The sequence below is a fragment of the Ovis aries genome, chromosome 2 (assembly GCF_016772045.2).
Source record: "Ovis aries strain OAR_USU_Benz2616 breed Rambouillet chromosome 2, ARS-UI_Ramb_v3.0, whole genome shotgun sequence".
Lineage (NCBI taxonomy): Eukaryota > Metazoa > Chordata > Mammalia > Artiodactyla > Bovidae > Ovis > Ovis aries.
In genome coordinates, this window is record NC_056055.1 from 245,477,054 (window position 1) to 245,501,548 (window position 24,495).

General features: G+C 38.5%; 1 protein-coding gene across 50 annotated transcripts in view; it reads left to right on the forward strand.

Moving 5' to 3' along the window:
• The window catches only part of EIF4G3 (eukaryotic translation initiation factor 4 gamma 3), a 356,271-nt gene that overhangs the window by 262,246 nt on the left and 69,530 nt on the right, over positions 1-24,495 (forward strand). For all 50 annotated transcript variants that reach the window (XM_060410690.1, XM_042244658.2, XM_060410702.1 and 47 more), the window contains 5 exons: positions 9,053-9,141; positions 13,609-13,855; positions 15,837-15,970; positions 17,971-18,090; positions 23,615-23,785. In XM_060410690.1, the coding sequence (XP_060266673.1) occupies positions 9,053-9,141; positions 13,609-13,855; positions 15,837-15,970; positions 17,971-18,090; positions 23,615-23,785 (761 nt within the window). The remainder of the gene's footprint in view (positions 1-9,052; positions 9,142-13,608; positions 13,856-15,836; positions 15,971-17,970; positions 18,091-23,614; positions 23,786-24,495) is intronic.

Sequence of the window (24,495 nt, forward strand, 5' to 3'; positions counted from 1 at the left end):
AGAAGAAAAATAATCAAAACTGATTCATGACTGACTGTTAAAATTAGCATACAAAATCATTAATTATTTAATATATTTAACTGCATTTCACATAATCAAAAAGTAGTGACATTGAATTGACTTAATTAGAAAAACATAATTGATGGAACCAGTAGACAGAAATTTAGTGAGGCTGGAGAAGGCCTGAACAACCAACCAGCTTGACCAGCAGATACAGAAGTGCCAAGATCCCATTTGCCCAGACAGACCATATTGTGGGTCATAAAACAAGTCTTAATAAATTTAAAAGGATTCAAGTCAAAGCCAGGTATATTATCTGACCTAACCACAATGCAAATCAGAATTCATGGTTGTATCCTGTTCCTGTTGATGCTATGACATAGCACCACAATTCAAGAGATCAGGAGTCCAAACTCGGTTGCACTGAAAGTCAAGATATCAGCAGGTCTGTGTTTCTTCTGGAAGCTCTGTGAGAGAATCTGTTCTCTTGCTTTTTCCATCTTTCAGAGATACATATATTCCTTGCCTTGGGGGCCCTTCCTCTATCTTGAAAGCCAGCAACATAGCATATTCTTATCTGTTCATTTCTCCTGCCTCCTCTCCTCCCCCTCGCCCCGTGAAAGAATCCTTTTGATCACATTGGATCCATTGGGTTACTCCAGGATAATAATCTCCCTGTCAAGATTCCTTGGAGAACTAAAGAGCCTCTTGGTGAAAGAGGAGAGTGAAAACGTTGGCTTAAAACTCAACATTTAGAAAATGAAGATCATGGCATCCAGTCCCATCACTTCGTGGCAAATAGATGGGGAAACAGTGGAAACCGCAGCAGACTTTATTTTTGGGGGCTCCAAAATCACTGCAGATGGTGACTGCTGCCATGAAATTAAAAGACGCTTGCTCCTTGGAAGGAAAGTTATGACCAACCTAGACAGCATATTAAAAAGCAGAAACATTACTTTACCATCAAAGGTCCATTTAGTCAAGGCTCTGGTTTTTCCTGTGGTCATGTATGGATGTGAGTGTTGAACTATGAAGAATGCTGAGTGCTGAAGAATTGATGCTTTTGAACTGTGCTATCGGAGAATACTCTTGAGAGTCCCTTGGACCGCAAGGAGATCCAACCAGTCCATTCTAAAGGAGACCAGTCCTGGGTATTCATTGGAAGGACTGACGTTGAGGCTGAAACTCCAGTACTTTGTCTACCTGATGCAAAGAACTGACTCATTTGAAAAGACCCTAATGCTGGGAAAGATTGAGGGCAAGAGGAGAAGGGGGTGAAAGAAAATGAGATGGTTGGATAGCATCACCGACTCAATGGACATGAGTTTGAGTAAACTCAGGAGTTGGTGATGGACAGGGAGGCCTGGCGTGCTCCAGTCCCTGGGGTCCCAAAGAGTTGGACACGACTGAGTGACTGAACTGAACTGAACTATCAAGATCCCTTAAACTTAATCACATCTGCAAAAGCACTTTGGTCATGTCAGGTAACATACTCACAATGTCCAGGGACTGTGATGTGGATATCTGCGGCAGTATGTCATACTCCCTACCACACTACCAGGATAGTACTCAGGCAGCAGTTGACACCACTAAATGACCATTTTAAAAGTGAGAAAGAATGGTCTCAAATTATTCAGTCAGCCTCCATCTGATGAAACTATTAAATGAGCAAATTTTATAAGATGAATAATGTCTGAGATCTAACGTAAATCTTGGTGATTGTACTTAATAACTATTGTATACCTGAAATTTGCCAAGAGAATAGAAATTCAGTGTTCTTACCAATTAAAAAAAGATAAATGTATAAGGTGATGGGTGTGTTGACTAGATGGAGGAATCCTTTCCAGTGTATGTCTGTGCATATATTAAATCACCACTACTGCTAAGTTGCTTCAGTCGTGTCCAACTCTGTGCGACCCCATAGACGGCAGCTCACTAGGCTCCCCTGTCCCTGGGATTCTCCAGGCAAGAACACTGGAGTAGGTTGCCATTTTCTTCTCCAATGCAAGAAAGTGAAAGTGAAGTCACTCAGTGTCAGACTCTTCGCGAGCCCATGGACTGCAGCCTATCAGGCTCCTCCGTCCACGGGATTTTCCAGGCAAGAGTACTGGAGTGGGATGCCATCGCCTTGTGTACACTTTAAATATCTTACAATTTTTATGTCGTTTATACATCAGTAAAGCTGAAATTTTACATTAAAAAAAGAAGGAAAGGAAAAGTAAACCCAAAGGAAATAATAAAGATAATAGAGAAAATAAAAAATAGAAAACAGGGAATAATAGGGAAAAAAAAGAATCATAAAACTGAAAAGTAGTTATTGATTAACATCAATAAAATCAATAAACCTATGATTTGATTCTTACTGTGATGGTATTTCATGTTAAAACTAGAAGTAAAAATTTTTTAATTGTGTTGTAGATGTATATTTTGGTGGAATTTAAGTCTAGACTCATCTTTTCCTTATACTTCCTTCTTGGTTTCAGTGCTAGGCCCTGTGGAGTCTTGCTTACACTGCTTCAGCTTCTGTGCCGCAGTCCTAGAGCAGAGAGCCTTTTTCTAACAGATGCGGGGGAGGATAACTGTCAGTCCATCTATCCGTGTCAAACAGCAGCACCTCAGAAGACTGAAGAGGCCCTGACTGACCTACGTTCTAGTGTTTATTTTGTTTGACAGACATCTCTCAGTGACCCTATCATTCTCGAGTATTTATCACCGTAATTCTCTTCTAGTTATTTACGTCTCCTTTGTAAAAACTTAATCCTTCTCTCACTTGGGTTTTATTTTCTGTGTTCTGCCCCTGTTCCTTAAATAAATCATCAAAATTACCTTGGTTCTCACAAGGATCTATGGCAGAAAAAAGGAGAGGATAAGATGCCCATCCTCAAGAACTCTAGACAGAGTTCTTGAATATGATATAATCAGAATAATTTATTGTGACTTTTAGGATTTCAAATCTGTTGAGGGGGATGAAAGGAAAAATATCGGAAGGGGATGGAGACAGTAATGAGAAGGGATTAGAAGTGGGTGTTGGGGATTTCCTTGGTGGTCCAGTGGCTAAGACTCTGAGCCCCCAGTGCAGGGGACCTGGGCTCGATTCCTGGATCTCACATGCGACAGCTAAGAAACTGCATGCCACAACTAAAGATCCTGTGTGTTGCAACTAACAGCCGGTGCAGCCAAATGATTAAAAATAGTTTTTAAAAAAAGAAGTGGGTATTAAAGAGTGGGGCCTCTCACTGCAAATTCCATTATTGGAACATTCTACTGTTTATATACAACCCTGTGACAATGTACTTGGGACCTTGCCTTACCAGTAGTAAAGCGTCCCCCCCTTTTGTTTTCTTTGAACTTGTGGAGGTTTTGGGCATACAGCTTTATAGTTCTGCATCTGCGTACACTGCTGAGTGGTCAGCACTGCAGGTCTGCTTACTTTCCACCGCAATGCAGTTGACTCCCTTCGCCCATTTTTCCCTCCCGCTTTCCCCTTTGGTAACAGCTGGCCTGTGCTCTGTGTCTGTGAGTCTGTTTTTATTTTGTTTGTTCTGTATTCCACGTGAGTGAAATCATACAGTATTTGCCTTTCCCATCTGATTTCCGTCACTTAGCACAGTGCCTGCAGGGTCCATCCCTGTTGTCACAAATGGTGGTTCTTTAGCTGCTAAGTCATGACCAACTCTTCTGCGACCCCGTGGACTATTGCCCATCGCATTCCTTGGTTCATAAAACTCCCCAAGCAAGAATAGTAGGGTGGGCTGCCGTTTCCTCCTCCAGGGGCTCTTCCCAAGCCAGCATTGACCCCCACGTCTTTTGCATTGGCAGGCGGATTCTTTATCATTGAGCCACCTGGGACTTCATTGTTTCTATGGCTGTGTAGTGGTCTGTGTGTGTGTGTCTGTGTGGGTGTGTGTGCACACCCTGAATCTTTATGCGTTTAGCCATCAGTAGGCATTTAGGTCGTTTCCATATCTAAGCTGTTGCATATAATGCTGCATTAAATACAGGGGTGCATATATTTTTTAAAATTAGTGTTTCCATATTCTTCAGATAAATACCCAGAAATGGAATACCTTGGTTGTGTGGTAGTTCAGTTTTTAAATTTGGGGGGAATCTCTGTACTATTTCCTGTAGTGGCTACAAGAATTTACACTCCCAGCAACAATGTACAAAGGTTCCCGTTTCTCTACATCCTCTCCAACATTTGTTATTTCTCATCTTTTCAATAGTAGCCATTCTGACAGGTACAGTTGCTATTGCCTTGTGATTTGGATTTGCATTTTCCTGATAATAAGTGGTACAGAGCATATTTCATGTGCCTGTGGGCCATCTGTATATTGTCTTTGGGAAAATGTGTGTTCAGATCATCTGCCCAGTTTTTAAAATCAGTTTCGTTGGGATTTTGTTGTTGATTTGTGTGAGTTCTTTATATATTTTGAATATTAGCCCATTATTAGATACATGATTTGCGGATATCTTCTCCTGTTTAGTCAGGTGCCTTTTCACTTTGATGATGGTTTAATGATGTGCAGAAACTTTTTAGTTTGATGTAGTTCCATTTATTTATTAAAACCCAGTGATTAAACTTGTCTATATCCCCAATATTTTTCAGACTTTATATTAGTAATTTCATAAAAAGAGCTCTGAAGAAAACTATTTTCCATCCAGTAATATAAAAATTAGCAAAAATCTTGAAATCATAGCTTTTCTTTCTTTGAATTTTCTTATTCTCTGTTTTGGGGGCTTCCTGGGTGGCTCAGTGGTAAAGAATCTGCCTGCCAATGCAGGAAACATGAGTTTGATTCCCTGGGTTGGGAAGATCCCCTGGAGAAGGAAATAGCAACCTACTGCAGTATTCTTGCCTGGAAAATCCCATGAACAGAGAAGTCTAGCAGGCTACAGTCTGTGGGGTCATGAAAGAGTTGGACATGACTTAAGACAGTAAACAGCAACAAAATTCTCTGTTTTAAAGAGGTAGGAAATCAGTGTTCCTCTGAGAGTTGACTTCTTATGGAAAGTTGGGAATGCTCCATTAGATGTCTCTAAATTCAGGTCATTGTGAATCTCATGCAAGATTGTCTCTTGCCCTATGGTGCCTTAATGCAAGCAAGGGGAAAAGAATTTGTCTTGGGAATGTCAGTAATACCTCTTTAACAGAGAACTGCTATTATTTATTCAGTCAACAAATATGAATTCCTACCCGACCACCTTACCTGCCTCCTGAGAAACCTGTATGCAGGACAAGAAGCACCCGTTAGTACTGGACATGGAACAACAGACTGGTTCAGAATTGGGAAAGTTAACTTCTGTTCAGTACGTCATGTAAAATGCCAGACTGAATGAATCATAAGTTGGAATCAGAATTGCTGGGAGAAATATCAACAACCTCAGATATATAGATGATAGCACTTTAATGGCAGAAAGCAAAGAAGAACTAAAGAGCCTCTTGATGAAGTTGAAAGAGGAGTTAAAACGTTGGCTCAAAACTCAGCATTCAAAACACTAAGGTCATGGCGTCTGGTCCCATCACTTCATGATGAATAGACGGGGGAAAAGTGGACACAGCAACAAACTTTATTTTCTTTGGCTCCAAGATGCTGCCTGCAGCCGTGAAATTACACTTGATCCTTGCAAGGAAAGCTACGACAAACCTAGTCAGCGTATTAAAGAGCAGAGGCATCGGTTACTGACAAAGGTCTGTCTAGTCGAGGCTATGGTTTTCCAGTGGTCATGTATAGATGTGAGAGTTGGACTATGAAGAAAGCTGAGCGCCAAAGAATTGATGCTTTTGAACTGTGGTGTTGGAGAAGACTCTTGAGAATCCCTTGGACTGCAAGGAGATCCAACTAGTCCATCCTAAAGGAGATCAATCCTGAGTGTTTATTAGAAGGGCTGATGTTGAAGCTGAATTGTAAATACTTTGGCCACCTGATGCAAAGAGCCAGTTTGTTCGAAAAGACCCTGATGCTGGGAAAGATTGAGGGCAAGAGGAGATGGGGGTGACAGAGGATAAGATGATTGGATGGCATCACTGACACAATGGACATGAGTTTGAGCAAACTCCCGGAGGTAGTGAAGGACAGGGAAGCCTGGCATGCTGCAGTTCGTGGGGTTACAGAGAGTCGGACATGACTTGGAGACTGAACAACCACCACCCTGTGTAAGGAGCTTTGTTTGGCCCTATGGAAGATGCCTTAAGGAATACTTTAAGTAAAAGAACAACCAATCAAATCAGTTATTTAGAGAGGCCATCATTCAGGCATTATTGTATTTAATACGAATTGCAGGCAGTGAGTTGAGCCTCTTTCATAGTTAAATCAGTGCAGCAATAAGGGCCTAATTAAGACATAGGCATCAGAAATGGACTAGAAAGGAAAGAACAAATCTGAGACAGTATCCTAAACTTACTTCCCTTCTTCTAATTTGGTATTAATTGTCCTTTAAATCTGGCAGCTGGTGTTCCTGTCTGTCTCTCCTCCTCCCTCACTTCCTCCCTGGTCCCCTACTTCTCCTCCCCACTCTAGCACACCCGCAGGTTTCTGCACCCTTCCATCAGTAAAGGTAGGAGAGGGGCTGTATATCACAGTCAGTAGACACACGGTGTGTATCTGTGTCCACTTTTTTAAAGGACTGAGTATCTCCTAAGGAGGTGTGTGCTTTCTCTCACTTCTTTTTGTGAATTATTACTTTAAATCAAAGCTTTAGCGGCTTGAACAGAGTAACAATTCCTGCTGTGCAAGTAGCTGATTTTTTCTAAAAAAGCATATTAAATGTGTTAATGTTACCCATGGGAGAAATGTTTTAATGTTTTGGGTTCGTTTGATACAGTTTTGAAGGAAAAGTTTATCTACATCTTTGGTTTTTTTGGTTTAGAGGAAATCCTTCAGAAAGTGGTCTTCCCTTTTGCATGAATGAAAATTAAAGCTGAATTCATGTATATATGAAATGAAATTTTAATTTTAATGTACAGGTTCCTCAAACTCTGTAATTCTTAAAAAGAATTCTTCTATGAAAGCAGAATTACTCACAAACATTTTGGAGAGATGCACATAAAACAGACTGGTTATATAAAATCAAAAGATCCATAAAAAATGAAGAGAGACCATCACGTATCACACATACAATTATTAATACTTGAATATACATATTCATGATAAGGCTGAGGCAAAACTGAATTTAAATCCACCTGTAGTTACCATAATCTGAGTTCCATACTTTGAGAAAATGGTTTACCTTGGGTAAGCTGCGAAGGAAGAATAGCTGTTGTTCTAATAATGTTTTCTCGTTCATATGGTCTGTAGAGGGAAAGATAAAGACAAGTTGGTTTGAGGAGTGGGTAATAGAAGAGATTTACAGAGTATTTTTATGATGGTGCAGTAGTTTTGAGAAGATTATTAAATGTCTCTTTTTCCTTGTTCCCAACACCAGTGTGAGTATTTGTATTGTACCATTCTTCCAAAAAAGATTTGAATCAATCACCCAGAGAGATTGGTTGGTTTTGTCTCAGTGCGACCTTTTATTTCTGTCAGGAATTAGATTAGATGGTTCCTTCGACTTTGTGTTCACTCACTTTCTGTTTGTTTATAAAGTGGCCTTTCTTTGACTCTCCCCTCCCTTCCCATCTGCCTTAGAACCTCACTGCTTGCTTTTGACTCCTGCTGCCTTCCGGTCTCATCTGAAGTCACTTAGTCTTGTCCAATTCTGTGACCCCATGACCTGTAGGCTCCTCTGTCCATGGGATTTTCCAGGCAAGAATACTGGAATGGGTGCCATTCCCTTCTCCAGGGGATCTTCCCAACCCAGGGATCAAACCCAGGTCTCTTGCGTTGCAGGCAGATTCTTTACCATTCTGCACCACTGACTGCCTTCTGTGGGATCCTTTAAAACATGTTTTATTTGCTTTCTGATGTTCCAAGTATCTTTAAACTGTATGTCCAAAGGTTGATTTTTGTGGACTTTGTAAGCCAAGTAAATTTGTAAAAATTATTTGCAAGCTTAGGTTTCCAGGTGGAACTTCTGAAACAGTAGAATAATTCAATAAAAATTATGGGAATTGCTGGTGGTTCAGTGGTTAGGACTCATGCTTTGGTTTGATCCCTGGTCAGGGAACTAAGATCCGGCAAGGCGTGCAGCACAACCAGAAAAAACACATTACCTATTTCCTCCTTAATTTTCACCCCAGCCATATGAAAGGGTAAGCCCCCAGTGTCGAGGTGAAGCGAGAACTCAGTGTTGTGCAGGTGCTGCCTATCTAATGAAACCTTTATCAAAGTTTACTTCTGCTGGCTGTTTAAAGCAAAATCTGGAATTCAGTGTGTTTTGTGGCTTAAAGGCACCTTAGATATCATCTATCTTAGTCTTATACTTCAGAGAAGGCAATGGCACCCCACTCCAGTACTCTTGCCTGGAAAATCCCATGGGCGGAGGAGCCTGGTGGGCTGCAGTCCATGGGGTCGCTAAGAGTCAGACACGACTGAGTGACTTCACTTTCACTTTTCACTTTCCTGCATTGGAGAAGGAAATAGCAACCCACTCCAGTGTTCTTGCCTGGAGAATCCCAGGGACAGGGGAGCCTGGTAGGCTACCGTCTATGGGGTCGCACAGAGTCGGACACGACTGAAGCGACTTAGCAGCAGCAGCAGCAGTCTTACACTTTATAGTTGAGTATGCTAGTACCTGAAAAGTGTTACTTGCTTAAGATCACATAGTCGATTAACAATAGAAACAGGCCCAAGTCTAGAATTGGCTGGTAGCCCAGTTTCTTATGTAGATACTCACTTCATACTGAATTTTGTGGCTTGGTTTGTCCTACCATGAAATAGGAGAAACTTAGGCCACTGTTTGAAGGCTGTGTGAGCTGATGTGAACAATTTGTGCCTAAGACATTTGCCATTGCAGTCTTTGGGCCACAATTACACCATTCTTCACTTATCATCCATCCGTCTCCTGACTGTGCAGGAAGCCCTTTTTTTGCTAAATTTGAATAGAGGTATCGTTTAGACCTAATATTTTCAATTTTTGCAGTGGGAAGTAATGGCAGCCTGCTCTTCTGTTTCAGCTCAGACAGCTATACCTGCACCAAAGATGTGGAAGAAACCAAAAGACCGGACCCGAGCCACTGAAGAGTTGTTAGAGGCAGAATCAGAGGTAAGGGACAGCTGTAAATATCTTCAGCTCATCTTCAGAACAGTGGTGCTGTTTTCTCAGAAAAGTGTGTGTTTATAACTTTTGAGATTCTGTTTTCCAAGTAAATATGTCAAGCTCAGAGTCTGATTTTTTTTTAATCCATTTGAAGAATTTTTTATAGGTGGTTTTTTATAGGTTGTTGAATTTTTTGTAGATAGCTTATTCAATTTCACTGAATTCTTCTTTCTTTTTAAAAATACTTCTCAAATAGCAAAAATAAGTATTGTTAATTTTTCCCTTATATTACCACATGTAAAGACTAATCTCGTGTTTTTTGTTTTTTTTTTTTTAAGTGGGTTTATTTTTTTCAAATGCCTATTAGCTGTCCTGGTGGAAATCATCAAGTGTATTTTAAGGAAACTGAGTTTGAATCTGTTGTCCTTTACCTGCATCCCAGTAACGTGGCTTTTCTCATATGGCTTGAACTAAGGCATGGATTTTGCTGTAGGACACTGCACACCAGGTCCAGGACAAGCTTTTCCTCAAAGCTTGTCAGGTTTCTTCCTAAGCCGTGCTCTACCAGTTTCATGGGCTCTAATCTCAATATGCCTGCTGTTACATACTACAGCTTTTAAAGAAGAATAATATAAACAATTTCCGCGTTTCTTTTTTTTTCTTTTTTTTTGAGTTCTTATGTCTACTTTATTAAAGTAATTTTCATTGAATGTTTAAGATGATAACATTAAAATGTAGAAATCATTTTTAAATAACTTTAAATGCATTTGGTTTATAAAACTTTTCTATCTAGTTATAATTCTTACCCTCTTCAGGCTGCTCACAGTGCCTCTTTGTTACTTCTCCCTGTCCTGTCGTTGCTCTTACATGATGCTCTGTTGATGTCACAGTTGTCCCATAGCAACCTCTAAAATGTTTCACGGGTATGATTTCATTGTGGTTATCAGGGGGTAAGAATTGGCAATAAGTTATAGAGGTGCAAATAGTTACTACACTCCTTTTGCAGCTGAACAAGAAAATGTTGCTCCTACAAAGACTAAAATACCTTCCAGAGGCAGGGGGATCGCATACATTCCTGGTATGGCTGTAAGAGCTTCACAGATGGGTTTATCTTTAGAGTCAGCTGTAATTTATTCACTTTCTTTTATTATACTTTATGTTCCTTTACCCTGTGGCCTTTTAAAAAGCATTTTTGAATATTAAATGGATAGGTCACCATTCCTTTGCTTCCAGATTTTCATCCTCATCTTTAGGTCAAGGGTTGACGAACTTTCCATGTGTAACAGTCCAGATAGTAACTAGATCAGGCTTTGCAGACTTAGGGTCCATGTGGCAGTTTCTCAGCTCTACTGCTGTAGCCCCAAAGCAACCATGGACAATGTGTGAAATGTATGAGTGGCTATATTTCAGTGAAAGTTTGTTGGTGAACATTGAAATATGAATTTTATGTAATACTCACATTTCATAAAATATTCTTCCTTGAAATGTTTTTCCAACGTTACAAGTGTACACAAACACATCCTTACCTTGCGCACCGTACAAAAGTGGGTAAGGGGCCCGCTGTTGGCCCATGGTCCATAATTTGCTGAACCTGCTTTAGATTATTACTCTTCATGCATGAGAATTGTTTAGGCTCATTTTGAACCAGTCACTGTTTTCTTAACTTAAGATATTTGGTCATTTGCATGCATACTTTTTCCAGAAATCCTAGTCCCTAGTCATTCTAAAATTAAGTATTTACTAGAGTAGTTTAGTAAATATTGGTTGTCATTGTCTTAATTTTTCATTGATCGTCATGCTATCTTTTTCTCAGGTTTTTCTCAGCCTTTAAAAGAAAGTTTTTCAGGGATCAGCATATTTTAGGTTCTATATTGAGTTGTTACATCATTGCAAGTATTTAACCAAATTCTTTAAAAAGATAGCGTGAAGGATGATTCATCTTAAAATTGTTATTCAAGGCAACCAAAAATGTATTTTAAACTTTTTGGATATTTCATCCATCATTACATAGGTAATTGTCAGTCTGATTTTCTGGCACATGAAAAAATTCTTGCATTAAGCAGACAGTTTTGTTAACTAAATTCTTATTTAGTAAGTTCCTGTAAAAATGTTTGCTTTGAGAGTCTAGGCAATAAAGTGCTTTCTTTTTTCAATCCGGTTTTCTGAATAAACAGTTCAAGAATGGTTAGATAATTATAAACTAGTTGAATAGAAATCCATCCTGCTAAAGGAAAAGTAATCATCAAGTATTTAATGGAACTGTTTTTTTTATGGATTCCCTTGAGAAATATCCCATCTAACAGTGTGCCTCAGACACCTCATTAATTCTTTGTGTTCTGAAATATGGTTTGTCATTCATGGGCCAAGTTTCTTTATACTTTTTTTTTTCCAGTTAGAAATGGACTTTCTCAGCAGTGCATCCTTTGTTTATATCCGACAGATCATCTGTTGTTGAGTTTAGATACAGAGATGACTCAATAAACTTTTCTCTCTAAAATAGCATTTTTTCACCTTTCCAGGACCTGAAATAAGATTTCTGTATGATGTATAATGTGGTTATACTACTCTGTAATAAGTTTAAGAACTATTTGCAGACTCACATGCCAATTTATTAAAGATCTTGATGAAAGAAAGTGAAAGTGCAAGTCGCTCAGTTGTGTCTGACTCTTTGCAACCCCATACAGTCCATGGAATTAATTCTCCAGGCCAGAATACTGGAGTGGGTAGCCTTTCCCTTCTTCAGGGGCTCTTCCCAACCCAGGGATCGAACCCAGGTCTCCTGCATTGCAGGCGGATTATTTACCAGCTGAGCCACAAGAGTATCCCAAGAATACTGGAGTGGGTAGCCTATCCCTTCTCCAGGATTCGAGCCGGGGTCTTTACCAACTGAGCTATCAGGGAAGCCCAAGATCTTGACAACCTATACTTAATCATACAGTGGTATTACAGGGAAGTTTTGAATTTCGATTATAGTTGAGTATAGAATAAGAAAAAACGAGGCTGCTAATGTATGATTCAAACTTGGTAGACCAGTTTTTTCTTAAAACGTAAAAGATGCCTCAATTTCTGCCATGTTTTATAAAAATATTGATAAATCATTTTCAACATTTATTTCTGTTGGAAACGAGGAAGCATGTGTGTGGGTATGTTTGCATGAACATTTTAGTTCCATTTTAGAAAACACGGCCTTAAAACCATCTGTTTCTGTTGATAGCATTTTAAAATCTAGCATCTTTTCCGAATGATCTGATTGTTCTGTTGTTCAGTTGCTGGGTGGTGTCCAGCTCTTTGTGACCCCCTGGACTGCAGCACTCCCGGCTTCCCCGTCCTTCACTGTCTCCCGGGAGTTTGCTCAAACTCATGTCCATTGAGTCAGTGATGCCATCCCACCATCTCATTGTCTGTCACTCCCTTCTCCTCTTGTCCTCAATCTGATGTTAGTAGAAAATTTATTAGTATTATATCTTTTATAATATTTCACTTAATAACAAAGTCGGGTTTGCAACTATTTAAAATTTTTTTTCATAAATCAGTTGGGGTAACTACTTCCTGGTGTATATGACATTTTTTAATACCATCCTCTGTTCAGCCAATTCAATAGAGCCTCTAATTTGGCTCTCCTAATGTGAATTTATCAACTGGAGTTTGTGGTAAGTTCTTATTTCCTCTGAGTGCTTCTTTCAAAAGATTATTTCCAGAGTGTTTCCTTTAATGAAAAAGAAAGACTTTAAAGTTCATTGCTAACTTTGCCTCCAGGAGTTTTAATGGTTGATGTGCCCTCAAGAAATACTTTGTTGTTGTTGCTGTATCTGAAACTGAGATGGTCAGAAATAATCTGGTGAATAAGTTTAATTCTATTTTGCCTTTTAAAAATAGGATGCACTGGAACCCAGATTTCTCCCTGGGAGACTGTGTGCCAGTATGATTTGAATAAGGTCATAACCTCAGAGAATTCTAAGAACCAATACACAAAATAGATTTTAACCAACAAGTGACCTCCTTGTTAAAGGAGTGATGGTCAGCTTTGTTGGAGTTAGACACTTTAAACTGTTCATTGAACTCTTTTTCCACAGCCAGAGGACAACACAAAACATACCCTCTAGTGTTTCTTTTTATATTTGCTGAGCACTAGTGGCAAGGGTAGGAGAGCTTGATTTAGATTCTGACTCTTTCATGTCCGTCAAGTTCCAGGGATTAACAGTTCTTTCCTTTTTAAACTTTAGTATATTTAGATTTCATTAGTCATGTTAAAGCATTTCAATCGCGTTTGGAATTGTCTGATTTATCCCAGGAGATGAAATGAGAAAAGCGTTTTAAATAAACTTACCATTCTAGTACCGTAAGCTGAACACAGACATCCTTATCTTGAGTGATATGTTTTCTTATGCTTTTCTGAGGGGATAAGTATGGGTCTTCATGTGTATTTACACACAGTGAAAAGAATATTAACCTCTGTGTTCACTTATGCTTTAGCCTAAAGCTGAAGAGGAGCTTTCAGGTGACAAAATACTTGAATCTGAACAGGATAAAATGAGCCAAGGGTTTCATCCTGAAAGAGACCCCTCTGACCTAAAAAACGTGAAAACTGTGGAAGAAAATGGAGAAGAAGCTGAGCCTGTACGTAATGGTGCTGAGAGTGTTTCTGAGGGTGAAGGAATAGATGCTAATTCAGGCTCCACTGATAGTTCTGGTGAAGGGGTCACATTCCCATTTAAATCAGGTAAGTTTATCCCTGTCTTCCTGGGTCTGTTTTTTGTTCTCCTCTTCACTCTACTGCAGCTTAGAGAAATGTTGCCTCCTCCTAAAGAAATACTGGATGGAAGGAAGAGGCTCATCACAGTGTAATGTTTACAGAATAAAGCAGCAGGCATACTTGACTGACTAGCAAATCCAGAGAGTCCTTTGTTGGCGGAAGTGATACCTGATGCTGGCTGGTACTCTGCTTTCACTGGCATTGGAAGAGCTGCTGCCAGAGGAAATCAGTCAGTGCTAGGCTGGTAAAATTTGACAAGAGGAATTTAATTTATTCATTTTAACAGAGATGTTTCAGATATGGTGACCATGTTCCTTGAGATAGTATACTTGTTGTTTCAGGAAGCTGGAACTAACTTTGTTGATGGAAATCACTCTGTAGAGCTGAACTCTGGTAGGAAGTCAGAATCAGTATACTAAGTTATTAAGCACCAGCGATGTGGAAGTGCCCTATAAGATATAAGGGGAATGTATTTTTTTTTTAACTTTATATATGTGTGTGTTTGTTCAGGGTCATGAAATCACTGTGTTTCTTACTGTGAGTTGTAGTCAGAAATTTTTGAAAGCCTTTGATTGATCCCATCTTCATATACTGATCATTAATATTTAGTGAAAACACTAGCAGTGAAATACTTGGAATGGGCCTTATGAAATTGTAAGGTTATTCTATTGTAAATTTTGTTTTTAACCTTAGGGCTCAAAATACTGAAATTTCTCCTAAAGATCTAGGTTTGTATCACCAAGCACTTGGACTACCATCAGTCCTTCTTCAGGGATTGAATTGCTGTTGTCATTTTTAGGACTGTGTAAATTGTATTTTTAGCCTTCAGTTTGGCAAAGATGAAGCGCACAACTAGCGGCCCCGACTATCCTGACTGACTAACTGCTTTTTGCCTCTGTAATATACACCATCAGTAATCGGGGGTAAAGGCAACTCAAAATTCAGATCCTAATAAACTGTGTATGTTTTAATAAATATAATCTAGTAAAGTATCTGCAGAATTCTCACATAGCGTCAGGCAGTCTGTGACTTGTGTGCTAAGAACCACTAAGATGAAACAGGATACAGTGTGCTGTCAGGGGCCTGGTTTTGATGAGTGTTTGGTTAATTAAAAGAAAAAACTGTGACTTGGTTTTAGTAACAGTAAAAATTTCAAGAAATTTTCCAGCTTTATGTTATGATAGGATTGTTAATGATAACTGAAGTAATAGTAATAGTAGCAAAAAAAAGTACTGTGGTTAAAAACTACTTTAATATTCATATGAAAAGTATTAGCTAAGAATATGTTTAGTGACAGGATTCTTGGACAAAGGTATATGTCTTTTCTGAGTTTAGTTGGCTCAGCAAGCAGATCCATTATTTTCTTCAGATTAAACTGTAATTAGGGGAGAGGGGAATCTATAGTCTGCTTAGACTTCAGAATCTTTAATAAGTTATTTAGTTTTGTGTTTTATGTCCTGTTACCTTTTTTCCCCTCTCCATAGTAACATTCAAAAGTATCCTCCTTTTGCAGGAAACCAAAAGTATCATATATAAACTGTGGAGCATAAGATAGTCTACAAGGATGTATTGTACAACTTGGGAAATACAACCAGTATTTTGTAATAACTGTAAATGGAGTACAACTTTTAAAAACTATTTTTAAAAAAGACTTGGTGATTTATTTAATGAGGATTATTCGTGTCCCAGACTTACACAAAGTCTGCTTATGTGCAAGTATGGTTCCTGGAGCACCTTACTTCAGGTTACTCTTCAGAGGTATCCAAAAGGGATGAAGAACAAATAACAGTTTAAATCTTCCCATGATGCTTTCTGACTGTAGCTCATTGTTTTCTTTGTGGTTTTGTTTGCGTATGATGAGATGAAATATTGGAGTCAGCTTACGTTCTTGCTGGATATACATACAGTGGTGTTATAGACTGTTGTCTGCCTGCTCTCCTTTTTTCAGAATCCTGGAAGCCTCCTGATTCGGAAGGCAAGAAGCAGTATGACAGGGAGTTTTTGCTGGATTTCCAATTCATGCCAGCATGTATTCAGAAACCGGAAGGCCTGCCTCCCATCAGTGATGTGGTTCTTGACAAGGTAAGCTGAGCACTCAGTGAAAGCTATGTCTTTCACTGGTTTTTAACCATCAGGGCAAATATGTGAAAAGAAAGTGAAAGTCGCTCAGTCGTGTCCAACTCTTTGTGACCCCATGGACTGTAGCCTGTCAGACTCCTCTGTCCATGGAATTCTCCAGGCCAGAATATTGTAGTAAGTAGCCATTCCCTTCTCCAGGGGATCTTCCCAAGCCACAGATCGAACCTAGGTCTCCCGCCGTACAGATGGATTCTTTACTATCTGAGCCACCAGGGAAGCCTAAGAATACTGAAGTGGGTAGCCTGTCCCTTCTCCAGCAGATCTTCCCAGCCCAGCAATCGAACAGGGATCTCCTGCATTGCAGGTAGATTCTTTACCAGCTAAGCTTCTGAGGAAGCCCCCATAATATGTGAAGTATGAGCACTTTTTAGAAATTGTTAAAGTGACATTTGAATTAAATGTTTCATTAAGCATTATTGGGTCTTAGGTTTACTGTAGCTCATAGTAATAATGGGGTTTGGCTCATATTTGAGTGGTAAAGTTTTAAAATTTATTGTTGGCTTATTACTGCTATTTCCTAGTGATAAGGTGAAAATTGTGTCTTTAGGGCTAATACGCTTAAGGAGATGTAGACCTGTTTATGCACTGTGCTAAAATCTCAATAGGGAATTAGAGTAGCATTGAGGATAGGTCAGAAACCTAGGTAAGTATTTGACAGATCAAACTTAAGTGGGAGGAAACGTAATTCCAATAGTGTATAACTCAGAATTTCTCCAGTAGATACTTACAGGAGGATGAGCCTTTAATCTTGTGCAAATAGATAGATACCCTTTTTCTTTACATCTGATCTTAATTGTACATACAGAAAATTAGTACAGTCAGTGTTTATTTCATCTGTTCATCAATTTAAAGATGTAAAGTCAGGTGTATATTTGCCAGGATAATTTTACATACATTAGTGATGAACCAGTTCTGGTGACTGAGCTCATGTTTTACAGAGGAACTGTTAATCCCTAAGTAAAGTGTAGTTGGTAACGTTCTTGCAGAGTGAGATCCAGTTCTTACTGAGAATCCCTGTAGCTGCTTATCCAGACCTTATTTGCAGCATTTATTCTCTCAGAGCAACAGATCTTCTTCCTTTTCTTGCTAAGTCTTCTTTCTTAGGTGCTTATGGGAAGACAATTGAATGAGTGGTGGTACTAATTTAAGACTACTTCAGTATTCAGAGGACAAGCTTTGTTATGCACACTGAATGAGACTGTCCTCTTAGAAAATGTTTTTTCCTGCCTGCCTTATCTGTATGACTTTGGCCGATGATAAATTGATTTCTCACTAATCTACTTAGCTTTGCTGAGTCTGTAGTCACTACAAAGCCAGATATCTCCGATTAACAAGCAGACAAAATGAGATTTTTAAATGGATCATCATGGAGAATTCACTGGCAGTCCAGTGGTTAGGACTTGGCGCTTTAATTTTGGGGATCCAGTTTTCAATCCCTGGTTGGGGAACTAAGATCCCACAAGCCCTGTGGCACAACCAAAAAATAAAGTCATCCTACATGAAAGTTGTCTCCTTTTGAGATTTGTTGTCCGTTCAAAATACATTCTTTACTAACCATAAGTTAGTAGCATCAAAACCAAAACAAGCTATATGAGGTTTATTATAAGCGGGTGCTTTAATGATCCTGGAAAATGATTCCAAAATTTGGCTATAGTTCATAAGTTCTCAAAATAGCTTGTCTTGTGCCGTTCTGTTGGCCCTAAAGTGTCAAGTGAGCTGGGAATTTTAGACCTGACCATTCCAAGGCAACCAGAAAGCCACTGTTGACCTAAGGGCTCTTCGGCCAGCCCAGGAGAGCCTATCGTGATTCAGGTTGGACGCCCACTGGCTCAGAACGGCAGCTCTATCTTGTCAGCTGACATAACTTTTAGTCTGAGTTTTTGTGTTTGTGGCACTGAATGCTCTGAAACTTGTATTAAGCTTTTCTTTGCTTCTTTATGCAGATCAATCAACCAAAATTGCCAATGCGAACTCTGGATCCTCGGATTTTGCCTCGGGGACCAGACTTTACTCCAGCCTTTGCAGATTTTGGAAGGCAAGCCCCTGGTGGAAGAGGTGTACCTGTAAGTGCAAGTTCCCTACAACCCAATTAGTTAGAAACTGTCATAGACTTCATGACATCTTGTCTAATGGCAGGAGAGCGACTTTTATTCTTTGATTCTTCTAACCAAGAAGAGGAAGTAGAAGAGGCGAAGATTATCCTTTGCATACTAATATTCAAACAAATAAAGAATACACTTGAGTTTCAAGTTTTTACTTGAAAGAAGCTGGTCTGCATTAATTTGGTCTTGAATTTTTTTTCCACATTTTTTTCAGTTGAAAAGACCTGCACATGGGTTAAAAATAGAACCAACCTTGTATAGGATCCCTGTTTTGTCGTGAGGTGTCCCGATGCACTAGAGATGTCCAGTGATGTTCAGCTAATGGTCATCTCTTTGTCTTGTTTCTACAGATTTGCAAAGTGCAGAGCAGGCATGGATTGCCAGTTCTGGAACAGAGCAAAGCCCCAGCTTCCACTCCACTGGCGATGCTGCACCCACCCCTGAAAAGCCTGCCTCTAGGGGTGCGCTGAATCCTTTTTTAGAAAAAAAAAACCAAAACAGTAGTTTCTGGTGTTACATTTCCTGTTTTGCTCTTCTCACTTACTGTAAGTCGTGAAGCCAAAATATGAAAACATGATACATTCAGAAGATCGCGGTGTTGGTGAGCTGCAGATTGCCTTTACACTCCCAGCGGCAGGCTCTTCAGCGGCAGGAGTGGCATCGCCCATGGAGTTAAGCTGGGCACTGCACTAAGCAGAATTTGACAGGCCCTGCCTACTCCATGCTTTGGAGACTTGTGGAACGTTGGGGTGAAGTTGCCAGTGGTGTGAATGCCTCTTCTTCCCCAACTTGGAATGGTATAGAGAGAACTCCATCTACAGTTCTGAAGGAGCTCAGGGTTTGATACATGTTTGTGGATCACCCTGTTTATACTACTGTGTGTCTGTAAAAATATATTCATAGAAGGTGGCACTTTTTATTTCCCCATCACCTTTTTATTTCGGGAATGGCAACTTCTGAAACTTGCTCTGAAATAAGACTACACCTTCTGACAACAAATCACACTTTGTAGATACTTAAATTATTTGCCTAACCAAACACTGATGGAAAACATTGGAATGTCTTCATCGTGTTTGAGGCTTTATAAAAACTAGAGAAAACTTTAATTTGAAGCATACTTTTTATTAAGCATCACCTTCTTAAAGACCCCTGTGTGTATAATATTCTATTCTTACTCGGGTTTGAAATTTAAATTCATCTAATTTCTCTAAATACCAAATTAAAATTTTTTTCTAAAGTTGGAATTTCCTCACCAGAAAGTCTTAGAAAGCAGCTTTCTAGAAACTATTTTATACCTGTTTTTCAGTATTATTTCCCTTCGTTGGTGGGTTAAATATATATTTGTTAATCTCTGTTTTCATTTTGGTTTCAGTTTATATCTTTGTTTTGCCAAACATTTGAAATAATGTTGATGCCATTTTGATCATTCTCTGGTGAATGTCTGTGGTTATCATGTTGCTCAGTTTTGTTCGTATGTCACTCACAGAAGATATGCATTGTTGCATCTCCTCTTCCAGTGTATACTGTGAGTTTTCATTACCAGCTTGCTGCTGTCTGATAATCAGGTATAGCTTAAAGGAGGTATTACGAATTAAGCATAGCTATATCTCACTCAAAATACTGAAACTAGAGAATGGGTTTTTAAAGTAACTGTCCCAGTGTATATTTGCCCAGTAATTTATTTTCCTATGTATATCAGGTAAATGATTATTTAGTGCAAAGTAATGTGACAGGAGATGAACCATTATCAATAATTTGTAGAGTCTCCAAAAATATTCACTTTAATTGTTTAACTCACTTTCTTTTCATAGCTCTGTCAATGTTCCACATGCTGTTTTTTAAGTGGAATTGTGATCAATCAGTAATATTGATACATTGTCTTAATAAAAGTAATTATTCTTCCAACAGTTCCCATAGCTAACAGATATTCTCCATTTAATTTGTCCAACTTACTTGGTATATTGGTGAAGATAAGGACGGGAATTTTAAAGAATATATATAACATAAAGGAACGATCAATAATCCTGCTTGGGGAAAATAACAGCAGCCCTACTCGTCATAGTTTTTGGCTCCATACAGCTTCCAAATTGGCTTATAAATAATTACCATCCAAAATCGTTAAGATATGCTAGGTATGCTTCTTAGTCTAGCTGTAGTTGCTGTGACTCCTGGTATAAACTTCCCTGCAACAGACTTGTTATAACATATTTTTAATGTGTAGCAATTATATTAGTGTCATACACAGTTATATATAATTTGTAGCCATAAAAGTTCATCTTTTGATGAAAGCACCCAAGCAGTATCATCTCTGTAATTTTTTAAAAGTCAAGTTACTTGGCTATTGTGGTGTTAATTTTAATAATAACCTGTTTGCAGATATCACAGAATGTGCCTCAAAAGAAATGTATTGAGAAAGGGGCTGTAGACCTAGACTAGTAACTTGCCATTCATGTCCATTTTAACTAAATTCGAGATTCACTGAACTGTGATGAGCACACATGTTCCTTTTCTCTCTTAAAGGGACTGTTGGTTCTATCTCTTAAAAAAAGGAAAAAATGCTACAGTGCATATTGGTCCTATTTTCTTTGGTTATACAAGTAAGCAGAGAAGTTTGAGATAGGAGCAATATATGTTCAATTCTACAACAGAGATCTATAGTTTATTATGTAATACGTTTAAGATATGTGGACCCTGCACACATTATACCTTGAGGTTCATCTTCTCACCATCAGTCAGAATTGTTTGTCTTTCAAGCAAGGAAACCAGGCTTTATTTCTTTTTATATGTAACATAACTCTTAGCACAGCATCATAGAATTTTATCTGTATTTAGTAAATAAAGTCATTCATTACCTGTGGTACAGCTTTTGAATGATACTGTAAATCTGACAATTTATATTAAGTTTTTCACACACAAAAAGGATACAGGGTGTTTAAACGCTTTTATACCAACCTGCATATCACTTTTTTAAAAAATTTCTCTTTTTTTCCGTTGGTATTCATGATGATATTGTACAACCTGATATTGTACTTAGTTTTTAAAAAGGTCTTTGGCATGCCTTACTATTATCTATCCCATGGTCCTAGTAATAACTTACGTAGGTATGATAAGCATTTAACATGTGAGATGGTTTCAGTTCAGCAAAGTTGAGACTTGTTCATAGTAATTTTGCTCATAAGTGGCAGAATTGTATTCAAGAGATCACAGTTCTTTTGTCTTCTGATCTGCCTCTCTTCTCCACTTCACCGTAGCCATTCCAGGCATTGGTATTCCAGTGAATCATTCTGAGTATAAACAGAAGAATGTTAGAGATTAATTATAATCAAGCATATTAAGCATTTATAAGAATAATAATCTGTTGAGGACTCAGTATACTTGGGTAAATATTTGTGAGCAGTATCTTAGTTTTATCCAGAGATATTTAAATTTGTCTTGGGAGGATGCACATGGGTTATAATTTCAATATTTTAATCCGGGACTTTAAAAAGTTTTTAACTTTTTTTTGACGTTTTTTTAACAGTTTTTTTTACTTTGAAACACTGTTGTTATCTACTTATTTAATATTTCTCACATCTCTTTGCTGCTTGTCTGAAATTCACTTACATTTGTCTTGGGACAGATAAAGAGTTGTTTCGTAAATCATATTTACTTTTTAGAAATCTCAAACGTTCATTGGTATTTGCAATTTCTTTTTTGGAAATGAACATTTTCTGACTTAATGCAAACATAATTAAAATTATATCCACAAATTATACTATGGCTTTTAAATGATTTTGGCATAATACCTTTTATAATACCCACCAATCATTGTTTTTAACAAGTTTCTATGTGCAGATGTATGGAATAAGTTGAATATCTGTGATCTGTTTATTTGAATTTTATCCAAACTTTAAAAAAGATAGTAACTGACATTAATTAACAGTAGAATATATTTTGAATTATAAAACCCAAACAATACGTGGTTTACTACCTTTTCTTAACAGTTCTTCTGCCTGAACTAGCAAGGGTTCAGTGAGAAATGAACCTTAAAGTAGTACTGTCTGGTTTAGCAGCTCTTTCCAGTTGATACTTTCCCAGTCTGATGATCTTCTTTAGTTCTGTCTTAGTTATACCATGTGTGGCACCTTGGGGTTTATTTGACTTCAGTTTTTTGTTTTGTTTTGTTTTGTTTTTTTCATTTGTTAGATTACAAAATAATCTCACATTATATCATTAGTATTGAGTCCTTAGCTAGAGGTATTTGATTGGTGTGTATTGCCCAAAAGTTCTAAGTTTTGATCCTGAAACATCCTTAATACTGCTGTTTCTAATTAGGGCACACGGTCAAGGAAGGGTAAGAGAATAATTAATTCTGAGATGGGTGATGTGTAAAGGCTTTGAAGCTTATCAAAGTCCTCAGACCATGTCTCTCTTGAATGTGTCTTTCTGTATGAAGTATGACATTTTATTTACTCTTCTTTATTGGAGGATAATTGCTTTAGTTTCACTTAAAGGGCAGTATTGGAGCATTAAGTGAGATAGGATTTTGGTCTGTGTGTCTTGTGTGAAGCATTTTTTTTTTCTCCTCCTTTTTCCCTCTTGAAACCTAATTGTAATATTTCTTCATCATTCAGAGAATGACCTGTCAGAGAAAGTAAGGATAGTCAGTATCCCAGATCTTGGATTGGTCATAAGCAGAGCTCTCTGTCACTCCACATATTTAATCTTGAAGAAGTATTTCCAGGCATTTAGAGTAGCATTTACTAGGAACATTTTAATACATAGAATACAACTTTTAACTTACATTGCCGTTGAAGTAACATTTCTGATTTGATGACCAGTGTGACATGCTAACATACATTGGTTTTAACAGAATTAGCATAGTGGGACTCTAGGAGGAACAAAGAGCTGACAAAGGCCTTTTTTTAGGGAGTGATTTAGTTGGATTTCATTAATGACATAAGGAAGACTTATTTTAGTATTTCCGGCCCAGCAAACGTAGAGGGATCTATTAAGGTCTACAGTCAGTCTGGGTGTCTATGCTGTAGATAATTTTCATGGTAAGGGTGTATTTGTATTGCACACTGAAAGCGTAGAGACACAGTTTTTGAAGCAGATTTGTAACTGTGGTGATCTCTGCCTCTGAATTTTTGTAATTGTTCAAGTAACTAGTCCAAAGTCACATAACGAGTTCAAAAGAAAAAAAGAAGCAGCAGTTTCACTTAGGGTAGTCTTTTTTGTTAGGTACAATAGCTTTATCAGACATATCTCATTTAGGACATCAGGGTCAAAAATTGTAGTCGTGGTGTACGCTACAGTGATGACATTCTAACACCCACACACCCGCCCCCCCAAAAAAAAGATCATGTCTCAGTTCAATGCCTGATACCCATCTTTGCATCTAGAAGTGTTTCCTGTGACCGTCAATCCTTACTTGAGCAGCACAGCAGAGACGGTAGATAGTGAGTACTCTGTGTGGATGTAATAAAGAATACTCTTGTCCTAGCTGTTGAATGTTGGACCACGGAGATCTCAACCCGGCCAGAGAAGAGAGCCCAGGAAGATCATCACGGTCTCTGTGAAAGAAGACGTGCACCTGAAGAAGGCGGAGAATGCCTGGAAGCCCAGCCAGAAGCGCGACAGCCACGCTGAGGACCCTGAAAACATCAAGACCCAGGTGAGCGCCTGAGCGCACGCTCACGGTGGCTTGGAATCATGGTGGTATTATTTTGTCTCTTTGCCCTGGTAATATAAGGTTTTTTGTGAATTTTTTTTTTCCTTTTCTACAGGCATTATTCTAAAAGCTATCGTAAATGCCAACAGCCTGTTTTCTCTTGAAGTTGCCTTCTGTGTGCTTTTCAAAACACACACTGTATTTCGAGGGCTCGCATGTCTTAGAATTCTGTCATTCACGCTTAGATCAATATTTGCTTTTCTTAAAAATGTGTTTTTAGATTCTTGTTCATTGTCCTGTGGTAGTCTAGTTAGTATCTTGCTTTTTGTTTCATTTCTAAGAAGTTAGAATTTAGAAATACATCTTATTTACAGTCCTTGGTAATAAAATTGAATTCTTTGCATCTTTTTGAGCATATCCTCCCTCAGAACTCCTTAGGGTAAATTGAGTGAATTCCTTTAATCCACACAAATTTGGTTTTGGGTGTCAATTGTATAAAGCCTCTGTTCCTCCTTTGCTGTGCACACAGCGCCCGTCCCTATCCCTGTGCCACCTCTCCTGCACCCTTTAGATGCTCTTGGTTCCAACTAAGATAACTGACTTGACACTAATTAAGATGCTAATAGCATGTGCCTTATGGAACTCTGTGAAGTTTAAATGAAGCAATATAGAGCACTTGCACATGGTTCTGGGAGCCCAGTTACGTGCTTAGT